The sequence below is a fragment of the Dromiciops gliroides genome, chromosome 2 (assembly GCF_019393635.1).
Source record: "Dromiciops gliroides isolate mDroGli1 chromosome 2, mDroGli1.pri, whole genome shotgun sequence".
Lineage (NCBI taxonomy): Eukaryota > Metazoa > Chordata > Mammalia > Microbiotheria > Microbiotheriidae > Dromiciops > Dromiciops gliroides.
In genome coordinates, this window is record NC_057862.1 from 357484977 (window position 1) to 357498258 (window position 13282).

The 13282-nt window shown below is 45.6% G+C and overlaps 1 protein-coding gene across 1 annotated transcript in view; it reads left to right on the forward strand.

Annotated features, from left to right (window-relative positions):
- The first annotated feature begins 289 nt into the window (after positions 1–289).
- Positions 290–13282, forward strand: part of FLT4 (fms related receptor tyrosine kinase 4) — a 106447-nt gene continuing 93454 nt past the window's right edge. The window contains exon 1 of the mRNA XM_043989523.1: positions 290–456. Within this exon, the coding sequence (XP_043845458.1) occupies positions 393–456 (64 nt within the window). The 5' untranslated portion in view covers positions 290–392. The remainder of the gene's footprint in view (positions 457–13282) is intronic.

A 13282-nucleotide genomic window follows, 5' to 3' on the forward strand; every position in this document is an offset into this window, starting at 1 on the left:
CCTAAAGTTGACTCCAGTCCTCAAGCATAGCAGTCCCCTCCCTCTCCCTCTAGCAGCAGGTACCTAGGCTATGTGAGCTCTGCTCCCTTGCACACTACCTGTCTCCCCGCCACTTGGGCAGGGAAAACAACTCAGGGGCACTCCCGGCCTGGTCGGGAACCGGAGCCAAACTCCCTCCGTCCTTTGCCCCTCCTGGCGGGAGTTCCCCACTCCACCCCCCTCGGCCCGGCTCTGGCCCCGCCCTCGGCCCCGCCCCGTGCCGGGCACAGGCACGTAGAGGAGAGGAGTGGAGTGGACGGGACTGGACAGCAGTGCAGTGCAGCGCAGCCCAGCGCAGCGCAGCCAGCGGCGGCGCCGCACACCCAGCCTCGCCGAGCTGACGGCCGCTGGAAATGAAGAGAGGGGGCGTCTGGAGCCGGAGCCTGTGGCTGATCATCGGTGTCCTGTGGGAGGCAGGTGAGGAGTCGCTACGGGACGGGGCTCAGCGCAGCTGAGAATAAACTAGACGGGACAGGACTGGAGAGGACGAGATGGGGCAGGACGGGACGGGACGGGACGGGACGGGCTGCTCAGTTCCACTCCCAGCTTTGCCATGGGCTCTGACTGCCTTCTCGCTAGTTTCGTCTCCTGCCTCGGACCTTTCGGCGGTCTCTGCTCACCCCCGCTTTCCACTCCATGCTTGTGCCAGGCACAGTGCCCGGGGATGTCTCCCCGCACTACTGCCGCCACTTCGAGCCTGGCCCAGACCCTTGCGTTCAGGCCCTCCCTGCATCTCCTCATCCCTGCCACCCCCCAACCCGAATGGCTTCTGGGAGAGTTGCCCCAGCCCTGGCCCCCGCGTATCCCGTCCAGGGCCGAAAGCCCATGACCAGTTGTCCGCCAGAGGGCGCCGTGGGAGGGGAAGTTGCCACTGCCCACCATCGGTGCCCCCGACTGACTGGGACAGGAGTGCCCACGCGTTCTTCTCCGTCGGGCCTCCGCTTTCCAGTAAGATCCCTTTGTGGCAGCGTAGTCTCGATGGCGCCTGAGCCCCGAAGGCTCTGAGGCAGAAGCAGGGCAAGGGGGAATGGCAGCGAGAACGGTGCTTGGGGTCAGGCTTTTATGCCAGACGGAGGAGGGTGCAGACAGACAAGGCTGGGAGGGCTCAGAGGAGAAAAAAAGACCTCTGTTTGCTACAATGACCAGGGAAGGCTCACCCAGACGGTATTTCTTCAGTTGAATCTGGATGGCTGAATTTACCTTGGATAGGCAGAAAGTATAACGAAGGACGTTGTGGAAGGTGACAGCAGGAGGGACAATTTGGGGGGATGCTTCAACAAGACCAGAACTCAAGTTCAGGAATCTTATGTTGAGTCGGGAAAGATGGTGTGGCACCCCTTTGGCGAGTGCTTGGGGTCATAGAACCATAGAATGTAAAAGATGGAAAGGACTTTTAGAGATTATCTGGTCCAGCTTTCTCATTGTACAGACGAGAAAATTGAAACCCAATTAAATGCCAGGCTAAGAAGCTTGGACTTACCCTGTGGAGTTACTGAAGATTTCTGAGGAGAGTGACATGGTCAGATGTGTACATCGGGAAGATTATAGGCAGCACATAGATCATGAAAATTAAAGTTAAGAAGGCTTTTATAATGTCAAGTGAAAGGGAATGAGAACCTGAAAAGGGAGAGAGAGGACATGGAAGGGGAAAGAAGGGGGAGAATTTGAGAAATGTTACTGAAGTAGCATCGACAGACTTTGGCCACTGATTTGTCATTTATTTCCTTTTTTAGCACCATCCATAGATAGATCAGGAGATGCCATAAACAGAGTATCAGCAAACATTTAAGAAATCTTTTATGTTCTCCTTGTAGAACAGATGGTGAGACATGGGCTGGATGATAATATGGTCAGGTACATTTGGAACTAGTTGAAAGAGCAGACTCAAATGGCAATGATCAGTGTCAGCGTGAAGTGCCACAAAGCTCTGCCTCTAGCTGTGTTCTGTTTGCCATTATCAGCAATGATCTGGATGAAGGCAAAGGGTCATAGCCACAGAGATGGAAGGACCCTAGAAATCATCAGGTACAGTCACATGAATTCATAGAGGAGGAAAGCATAGCCGATTATCCAAGGCATCTATGTTTCAACACTTTGCAGATGGCATAAAACTGGGAAGAGATGAACACATTAGGTGACAGAATCAGGATCCAAGACCTTTACAGGTCAGAACAATAGATCTAATCTAGTCAAATGGAATTTAATAGGGATAATGCCAAGGCTTACACTTGGTTTGACAAAGTCTACTAAGTGCCAAACTGGAGAGATGTGCCTAAATAACCATTAATATGAAAAATGCTTGGGAGTTGGAGTGGACTGTAATGCAGATGAATAATTACTGTAACAAATGTTGAAGCTTTAACCATATTCCCTCCACCCCCTGACCAGTCTAGAATTGGATGAAAGGATCATAATTTGAGAACTGGAAGGCACCTGGAAGCCATTTAGTCTGACTCCTTTATTTTACAGATGAAGAAAGTGAGGCTCAGATAGGTTAAGTGACTTGCCTAAGGCTATACAGCTAGTAAGAAGAAGAGCTAGAATTGAATCAAGGTCCTCTGATTCCAAATCCAGCACACTTTACCTTGTGCCAAGCTGTCTCAGATCTCATCCTGGTCCTCCCATAATCACTACTCCCCAACCCCCAGCCACAGTCATGCTAAAGGTCTTTTAATCTTATGTGGCTATGGGGCAGCCAGGTGGTGCAGTGGTTAGAGCACTGGCCCTGGAGTCAGGAGTACCTGAGTTCAAATCCGGCCTCGGACACTTAACACTTGCTACCTGTGTGGCCCTGGGCAAGTCACTTAACCCCAACTGCCTCACTAAAAAAAAAAAAAAAAATCTTATGTGGTTACCATGCAACACTTAGGCTATTGGTTATCCTTCACCCTCTCCACATGACAGAGTCTATTCCTTCTCTGAACATACATATCACTCCCTGATGGGGTCTACTCCATTACTTCACAATGGTGTGGCATTGCCCTTGACTTCTCAAAGCTATGTCCTTAGAGTGGAAGCTTTGGCAGGCTGGAAAGCTTCTGGGACAAACTGCTTGCAGTTCAAGGACCAGCTTCTCTAACTATAGTTTGGTTCCTTATGAGCAGCTTAGCCCCACTGGGTGATGAATGCTTTGTCCGTGGTTGCACAGTGTACTGTGACAGCCATCTAGATGAAGATGGCCAGAACTCAAGGGAGATGTGAGGGCTGGACAGTGACCTGAATAGAGGAAATAACTGACCTAATGACAGTCGATGGGATCACCAAGGATCAGAGGTTAGAGAGAAAAGGACTAAGGATGAAGCCTTGGGGACACCTCCACTTTATGGGTAGGAAGAGGAAAAGGAAATAGGGAGGATAAACCTTGCTTCCTGTCATTCCACATTGAAATCAAAGGCTGCTTGGTAGTCAGGGACAATAACTGTGTGTTGACTAGAAAGGATTGTCCAGCAGTTTTATGCCCAATGGTTTGATTGAGATGTAGAAAGGTTAGGGAAGCTCAGGAGAGAGTCTTGTGCTGATGCCAAAGTTTATTAGTTAGGGATATTAAAGCACACCTCAGGAACTCAGGAAGACAAGAACAAACTGATATAAGAGGGTGGGATTTAGATCAGGGTTTTTGGGTAGTGGTGGGACTAAAGATTTGGGTATTCCAGAGAACCAACAGGCACTAAATTAAGACAAAGAATGGTTGTGGGCTAGGGTGTGGTACCTGTGTGTGTGTGTGTGTGTGTGTGTGTGTGTGTGTGTGTGAGAGAGAGAGAGAGAGAGAGAGAGAGAGAGAGAGAGAGAGAGAGAGAGAGAGAGAGAAAGGGCTTCTGAGCTTGGGGGAGGGGCCCCGAGCTGAGCAGAAGGGAAACAGAATAACTGACATTCCTGGGATTTGGTTAGTAAAGCATCATAGCCTGATTGAGTATCCAGAGACTCCATCTCTTCAGCTCTCTTCTGGAGGAAGGGCTGAAAGTATAAAGGTCCCACTTCCTTTCTGCTATGCAGGGAGGGGAAAGGTTCCAGTGTCAGAGCCTGGCCTCTCAATCTAGAGAGTAATACTTCTATCTTGGGCTTTTCATGAACACTATTCCTCTAGAAGCAGGCCCAGGATTCCAGAAATGAGTGGGGTAGGTAGGTAGCCCTAAATAGGTGTCTGTACCTGAGAGAACTAGGAAGAGAGGGAGAAGGGGATCCTGAGAAAACGAGAGCTTTCCCTATAAATCAATCAATCAACAAGCATCTTTTAAGCATCTAGGCACAGCGCCAGGTGCTAGGGATACAAACATAAAGGTGAAAGTATTGTTCTTGAGGAGGGGAGGGACTGTATGTCAATATATACAAAAGAAATAAAAGGGATTTGGGAGAGGGGAGAAGATAAAACAGCAAGGGGCAAGAGAATCCAGGAAGGCCTTCTTATAAAATGTGACATTTGAACTCAATTTCAAATGAAAACAAGGATTCTCTGAGGCAGAGATGAAGAGCGAATGTATTCCAAACAGAGAGGATGAGCTGTGCAAATGCACAGAATGGAATAGAAGGTCCTGCTGGAGCAGCAGCAAGACATCTAGTCCTTCCTTTGTATCCCTAGCACTATAGTAAACCTGACACATAGTAAGCATGTGATGAATGTTTCTTAAATCACTGACTGACCACAGGATAGGGGAAGAGAAGTAAAATGTGACATAACTGGAAAGGTTGATTGAAACCAGATTGTAAAGGGCTTTAAAAGCCAAACAGAGGAATTTGTATCAGCTCCTAAAGGCAATGGGAAGCCATTGGGGTTTATTGAGTGAGGGGGGGGGGGTGACTTCTTCTCACAGGTGATTTGAGAAAATCCATTTGGCAACTGTGTGCAAGATGAATTGGGAGTGGCACAAGATTTGAGCTAGGGAGACCAAACAGGAGGCTGTTGTGATAGTCTAGGAAAGAGATGATGAGCAGCTGAACTAGAGTGGTGCTTGTAAGTAGAAAGGAGAAAGATTTGAGATATGTGGAAAAGAAACAAGATTTTCCTAAATGCAAAAGAACCAGGCCCAAGAGAATAGGATCTAGGGACAAAAAGTAGGGACATGCCAAAGAATGAAATCTCAGCCTCATCTATAGAGATGTGGGAGGAAAGTGAGGCTTGATTCCAGTCAAACTAGGGATGGACATAACCAGAGCAAAGAAGTCCCTGAGGTAGCCAGAAACATCTGGAAGGCTGTCTCCATATTCGTACCAGTCATTTGCCCAGAAACTCTGTATTGCTACTGGTAATGTCAACTTTTAGTGGTTAGAAAAGGGGATTGGCAGGGAGAGAAGAGTAAGGGGGAGGCAGAATTTTTTTTTCCAAACATGGTGGATGAGAGACATCTTGGTGTAGTGGAAACAACACTGAACTTGGAGTCAAGTGATCAGAATTTTAAATCTCCCTGTAAGAACCTGGGCAGATCATTTAAGCTCCTTGACCATACATTTCATTATCTATAAAACAGAGAATATGAAAACAGTGTGCATCAGAGCAAGTAAGATATGGGTACTACCTCTGATGACTAGTTATCCCTTCCGTGTCACAGGGGTTAAGGGTGCAGTACCCCTACAATCTGGAAAATCCATGTAAAATTTTTTGACCCTCCCTTTATACCAGAGACAGTCTGAATTTTTTCCTTTTCTTTTATGGAGTGTGTACAGTACCTTATTGTAAAATTTGGGCTGAGGGAAGCTCGGTAGTGCAGTGGATAAAGTGCTGGCCTTGGGTTCAGGAGGACCTGAGTTCAAATCCAGTCTCAGACACTTGACACTTACTAGCTGTGTGACCCTGGGCAAGTCACTTAACCTTCATTGCCCCGCAATATATATATATATATATATATATATATATATATATATATATATATATATATATATATATATATATATATATATATATATATATATAATTTGGGCTGATATTATTCAACACTATACATATATTTTATGGATTCTGAGTTTCTAAACTTTTACATGTCTGCTGGCCTTCAGGTGTTGTCTATGTCTTCTGCAAAACTCTTCAAAGATTCCCATTTAATGTCTTATGCCAACCCACAATACATTGTATCGAAACCATGATGGGGAAAGTCAGGATGTGGAAGGGATAACTGTAGTAGTTGTGTGACCACCTGTAAGCCAATTAACCTCTCTTTGCCCACAGGCAACTCTCCAGGATGGTGAGGTGCTTAGAAGGTAGAGGATGTTCCTCTTGGGAGCCCCCCCCACACTAAATCACAGTGGGGGACAAAATGTTAATGGACAGTAATAGACAAACTGTTAATGATGCAAATTAAGCTTTAAAGTGTGTCATAGGTACTTTTTTTTTTGGAGAGCAGGTTGTTAAACATTTACCAGCACGCCCACGGAATCATGGGTTCAGGTAAAAAATTAAAAAAGAAGGGGAGTAGTGATACTTGCATTGTAGGTACTTCATATATGTCTGTTAAATTGCAAAGTTCCTTAGAAATGTGAGTTGTTATCATTCCCAAAGCTTGATGCCCAGAGGCCTGGGAAGGGCTAGGGGTCACTTACTGGTTTTCCATGCCCAGATCCCCTCTTCTCTGTTACTCTTGCAGAAGCCAGCTTCCTATCTCCCTGAAGATTCTTGAGAGGATATCAATTTAGAACTAGGGTGGAGGTGGGGGGAACCTTAAAGATCATCAGGTTCAGCTCTTTCCTTTTATAGATGAGAAACTGATAGGAGAGGGGCAGCTAGATGGCGCAGTGGATAAAGCACCGGCCCTGGATTCTGGCCTCAGATACTTAACACTTACTAGCTGTGTGACCCTGGGCAAGTCACTTAACCCCAATTGCCTAACCAAAAAAAAAAAAAAGAAAGAAAGAAAGAAAGAAAGAAACTGATAGGAGAAGCTAGGAAAGTATTGAAGGACAAGAGAACTGGGGAAAATGGGGCCCAGAGCAGATGGAATAAATCCATCCTCTGTTTCTTACTTTCTCCCTTCTCTTATTCTGGAGTTTGGACAGTCCATCCCTCTCTGACCCCTTTCATATTCTCAGTTCCAGCATTGACCTATATAAAACCTAATGGCATTAAAATGTTTGGTTCCCATCAGACTCTGATTACTCTCCTCTCCCTCCACTGAGATAGCTTGACAATAATGCTTTTACTATCATGTCTCTGCCAGGTCTTTGTAACAACAGACCCTGTAAGACTCGACTGTGTTTTACCCTTTGGGGATGTTAAGGGCTAAAATTCTAGCTAGACTGTCTAAAATCTAATGAGTGGTCGCCAATAAATTATAAGCTTTAGCAAGAGTTAGACTTTTAGGCATTTATTAAGGAGAATAAGAATTTGGTAAAGAGAGAAGGAAAGGCCTAGATTCCTATCTATTAAAGGGAGAGAGCATTTCTAGCTCCTTTCTCCACCAGCGTCCTCAGGAAAGAGCGCTAGTCCCTTCCTTCTTCCTCCTACTCGCCAAAGTCACTTCCTGATGCCAAAGAAAAGACTACTGGTCTTGCCCTCAAAGACCTTCGCTTCATGGATGGGACTCTTCTACAGTAAGTCTCCAGCAGGTGGTGTCATTCCAATCATTACAGGTAGCAGTGTGGCCTCCCATTTTATAGATGAGCAAACTAAGGCCCAAAGAGGTGACTTATCCAAAGTTATGTGGGTGCCAAAAGAATTTGAACAGAGGGCCCCTGACTCCAGAGAGGGGTGCTCTGAGATGGAGAAGCCACACCCCAGCTAACCCCACCAACCTACCAGTCATCTTATGTCATTTGCTCATGTCCTCATGTCCTCATTCTTCCAGTGGGCTGAGCTTTAGGGAAGGGGGGAGGGGTGGAGAGGCAGAAAATAAGTCTTACAGACTCTGTTTCACTTAAAGAAAAGCATAGCTAAGCAGCTTGGTAAGTGTTGGTCAAATAGCGTTCAGAATTAAGTAGAAAAGGAAAAGGGAAGAATTAGATTTCACTCTGTACTCTCCTTCCATGGGGAAAAGGTTGGCTGAGCAAATTCATAGCTCAAACAAGACTATAAGGGACATACTTTACCTACTTAAGGAAACAAACTTTCATACACTCTAAGAAAAATCATTTATTCCCTGAAAAGTGGTATGCCAGGTACAAAGTAACCTGCCTCTTAAAGCAGTTCCCCTAAGGATTTTTACCTGGCATTATTTTAGGAACCAGTGGAGTTAGTGTTTGTACTTGTAGGATTTCAATCTGGAAAGAATTTTAGAGACCAAATCCCATTATTTTGCAAAAGAGGAAACTCACAGTCCAAAAAGGGAAATGACTTTTCCAAGGTCACACAGCTAGTCAGTAGCAGGGCAAGACTTCGATCCCAGCATCCTCTGGTTCTAAATTAAATGTTCTTGCCCACTGTGCTGTGGCTGCTTTTGCATTCCTTTCTAGTCCCCCTGCAATGCTGACTTCCTTCCATATAGACCTTGCTGCCTGCTGGTCAGAATGGGTAAGGCTATGCTGTTTCTAGCAAAGGCTGCTGGATTTGCTGTTCTCAGGGCTATTGGTTTTGCCTCTACCCAGGGCACCGACATTAGGAGTCCTAGGTCCCAGGACCTTGGTGGGGGCTAGGTGAGTATCTTTACCCAAACAAGACACCACCCAACATTCCATTGTCCCCAGCTACAATTTTATCAGCTCTGTGCCTGCCTGCCCGCTGCTTAAGGGGGCACTAGGTAGGGCCCTGAACTGGAAACTATGTCACTGCATATCTCAGACTCCTGCTCAGTTAGGTGGGCTCCAAATCACAGATAAAAGGGGTGTTAGGGGAACAGCATCCTAGGTCCAGCTCTGCTATTAATTTGCTCTGTGACCTTGAGCAAGTCACTTTCTTTCTCTGGGCCTCAGTTTCCCTAATTATATAATGAGGGGGTTGGACTCCATACTCCAAAACCCAATTCTGATGGTCTGTGTCTGTCCTAAGGTCTTTTATATAGCTCAAGCCAGCTCATACAGACTCTCAAGAGGCAACTATTAAATTGTCACTGTGAGCATTTATACCTTAGAAATCGACAAATGCTACAAATGAGGCGTTGATTTGTTATTTTGTTGATTTCCTGGACTTGTGATGGAGAAAAGGTTAATAATGCAGAGTGAATTTAAAAGTGTGTCATGTGGGGTTTTTGTTTTGTTTTGGAGAGCAGTTGTTAAACATTTACCAGCAAACTTCTGCTTACGGTTCTGACATTCCAAGTTCCAGATCCAAGGGTTCCTTCCAGCTCTGACAAGTTTGTGTGCAGTGATTCTTTAAACCTCTAAATCATCTTCAATTCTTCTTCCTAATTTACCCTTACTCCTAAGAAGCCTGGTTCTGGCATGGCTCTCCTGGTTACAGGAACACAAGAAACTTTCTGGTGGCGTTCCAGGTCCATCTTGGGTTCAATTAAACCAACATTTATTAAGCACTTACTGTGTGCTAGGTACTGGGGATATGAAGCCAAAAATAAAGCAAGCCCAGCCCTCAAGGAACTTACACTCTATGGGGGGAAAGATGCTATACAGATGTATATGTATAAAATAAATACAAGGAGGAGAGGCCCCGAAGACAACATGGAGATGAAGAAAACATGATCTCTGGTTCCTGTCAAGAAGCTTAGGGGCTAATTCTTTGTTAAGATGTTTTTCTTAAAAAACAAAACAAAACAAAACCTATTGTAGTCATAGCCACCCAGACCTCAGCTTGAATATGCTCTAAGAAATTATTTGAAAGTGCCACCCTTTCCTTTCCAAGATCTACCTCATCGATCACCTCTTCTAAAATTGTCACCTCCATTTCTCTAGAAGAGTTTCTCTACTTCCTTTTGACGTTTCTCCCATCCAACAGAGCACCAACCTGTGGCTCCTATTCCTCTATGCTAAGTCCTCCCCTCTAACCAGGGCAGGATCACAGATTTAGAGCTGAAGGGGCCTCAGAGGTCATCTGGTCCAACCCCTTTATTGTACAAAGGAGTAAACTGAGACTTTAAATGCCTTTCCCAGGTCTACATGGCTACTGAGTGTCAATGAGATTTGAGTTCTGGCTCTTTGATTCCATATCCATTGCTCCTTCCACTGTACCTTGCTGCCCTCAGGTCACCTCTCTTAGATCTCAAGCCATAACTGGGAATTCTGGCCCAGGGGGAACAAATTTTTTAAGAGAGATTGTCTAAGTTAAGGCCACTCTTGAGAATGATTGAGGCAGAGTGAAGACCAAAGCCACAGAGTTGGAGAGGTTAAGGAAGTAGGAAGGCAGGATATTCAAAGGGGGAAGGAACTAGAGTGGAGAAGAGTTTACTGGGGAGGAAGGTGTCCACAGATGACACAACAAAGATCTGGACACACTGGTGGGAAGTGGAGCCAGCTGCTGAGTGATATCAGGAAAAGTAGGGTCTGAAAGTGACAGTGAGGAGCTGAGAGTTTATCAACTCCTCTTCCAGGCCCTGTTCATCATTAGGTATGACTCAATAAGCATTTATTAAACACCTACTATGCACTAGGTGGCAGTGGATAGAGCTCCAGGCCTGGAGTCCGGAAGACTTCTCTTCCTGAGTTCAAATCTAACCTCAGACATGTACTAGCTTTGTGACCCTTGGCATGTCACTTAACCCTGTTTGCCTCAGTTTCCTCATCTGTCAAATGAGCTGGAGAAAGAAATGGCAAACCACACTAGTATCTTTGCCAAGAAAATCCCAGATGGGGTCATGACTGAAACGATCAAACAACAGCAAAAAATGTCATAGGGATGAAAGTATAAGGAATCAAACAATTCCTACTCTCTCAGGGTTTTTAAATAAAGAAATTTATCTGTTTTTACATGCATTCATAATCTGTCCCTCCCACTGCCTCCCCTGTGGAACAACAACAAAAAGATAAAGCCCTCATCATAAACATGCATAGTTCAGCAAGATGAATTCCCCACCCTTGCCATTGCCCGCAAACACACTTCTTTCTCTGTATCTGAAGCTCCTCACTTCTCTGGCAAGAGGGGAATGGTGTGTTTCATCTTCAGTGTTCTGGACTCGTGGTTTCTTGTTGCCTTGATCAGAGTTCTAAAGTCTTTCAAAGTTATTTTTCTCTATGATGTTTTTGTCAATGTATAAATCATTCTAGTTCTGCTCACTTCTCTCTGGATAAGAAAAGAGGGCTCTTCCCAATTTCCTCTGAAAGTTTCCAGCTCCCCATTTAATATGGCATCATAATACACCAGTATATTCTTATGCCATAATTTGCTTAACCGTTCTCTCATAAGAGGATATCCCTTCAGTCTCCAATTTTAGTTACCAAAAAAGAGCCACTGTAAATGTTTCTGTACCTAAAAGTCCTTTCCTTCTTTCTGTGATCTCTTTGGGGGTATGGACCTAGTAGGAGTACGTAGCTGGGATAAAGAATATGGGCATTTTAGTGACTCTTGGGGCAGAGTTCCAAATCGAAACACTTACATTCCAAAGGAGGAGATGAGGATAAAATATAGGCAGCATAAATATAAAGTGAATACATGCAAAATACAGAGCTTCCCAAAAGTCTTAACTTTAATAGCTTAAAGCTGCTCTTAGATTTTGGGGACGCCTTGTAGAGACAAAATAATTCAATACAAGGTAACCTGAGGAAGATACTGGCATTGGGGTTAGGAAAGGCTTCATGATGAAGATGGTCCCTGAGCTGAATTTTCAGGGAAGAGAGAGATTCTCTGCAGAGGAGGAGAAGGAGGGAGTGCATTCTACACATGAGGAGTGGCAGTCCAGAGCCTTGGAGAGGGTGCCAGAAGTTATGTAGAGGAGGAAGCTAGGTTTCAATGATCACCAGAAAATGGTAGGAATGTGAAAGGAAACCGGTAAGGCAGAAAGGGAGTTTGTTAACAATAGAGAGGGATTCCAAAGGAAAGGGAGGGCAGAGGAGGCTAGGGAGTGAGAAGGGATAAAACTAGCATTTACCATTGAGGGTAGGGTTGTGTAGTGTATCCCACCAATCTAGGCATGCTATATGATGCACAGCACCAGACCCAGCAGGCAGACCCCATAGTGGGCAGATGGGACCCCAAGAGAGGAATGTTACTGCTGTGGGCTCCTGAAGGGTGGTGGGGAGGGTAGGGAACTATCTTGTACCCAGCGCCCCTCTGGGGACTAAGTGCCTCCCAAGTTGGCATTTGAGGCAAAGCCCCAGCCACCCCATGCCAGTTCCCAATCTGTTCAGACCCGGGTAGCCTAGCTTCTTGTCTATCTCAGCCTTGACATTAGCATATTGCTACTCAATGAAATTGTGATTGTTCCAGCCCTACTCAAACTGGGGTTTCACTCAAGCTACTTTAGGAAAGTAGTTCTTGACTTACAATCCTTCTTCCTTCCTAGGGAGGCCTAAAGGGAAGAGGAAGTGGAAAAGGCAACTGTCTCTGTCCCAGAGGTCACCAGTCAGAGTGAGGACATCGCAGTCCCCTCCGTTTTCCTCGGGTGATCTGTTGGGCATCTTTCATAAAGAGATTTATGTCAATCCACATCAGAGCTACTGGTCTTCCAGAAGCTCTCCTAAATTGCTGGTTCTTTCCACCATCTTTCTAGCCTGTCTTTCTATGCTTTTCTATTTCTTTGATTTTCATCATGGTTCCCTGAGTTCCATTAAAGTCCTCCCCTTATCCTCATCCTGAGATCTAGTGGGTGTAAGGCCTCATGTAGTATTTCCAAGCTTTGACTGGGCTTGCTATCTTACCATCAATTTGTCCTTCTGAGCTCTCTCTTCTCTCTGAGCCATTGGCGGCTGGTGGGGGGGGGTGGTGAAAGAAGGTCCTCTGATCTCCGTTAACCAGGGAACCTCACCACTGAACCTGCCCTTGAATCCCAATACAGTGTGTGCCAGAGCAACTGGCAGGATGCGTGGCCAGTGAACCCAGGTCTAGCTTCTGTCACTTTCTAAATGAGAAGTCACTTTGGAAAATCTGACGCTTGTTTTGTACTCTGAATAAAACAACTCTGTCCCCATTATCTGTGGGTGGTTTATCCCCCTAGTGGATTTCCCAGGGCTGAGGCTGAATTCCTTCCTGTCTCCCCCTTTCCCTCCATGCCAAGGCCCTTTCCTTCAGTGAAGCTGGGCTTGGACCAAAGAGTGAGTGAACATAGGCTGGATGACCACTTATTGGTGATGCTTTAGAGAATTCCTTTTAAGGGATGCATTAGGCTAGATATCCTCTAAGATATCCTTGCCAGCTTGGAGATTTCGTGCTTCCCTGGGGTCTTCCCCATCATTCAGGGCACAGTTCTAATGGATTTAGCCCCACAACCCTCTCTGTTCATCA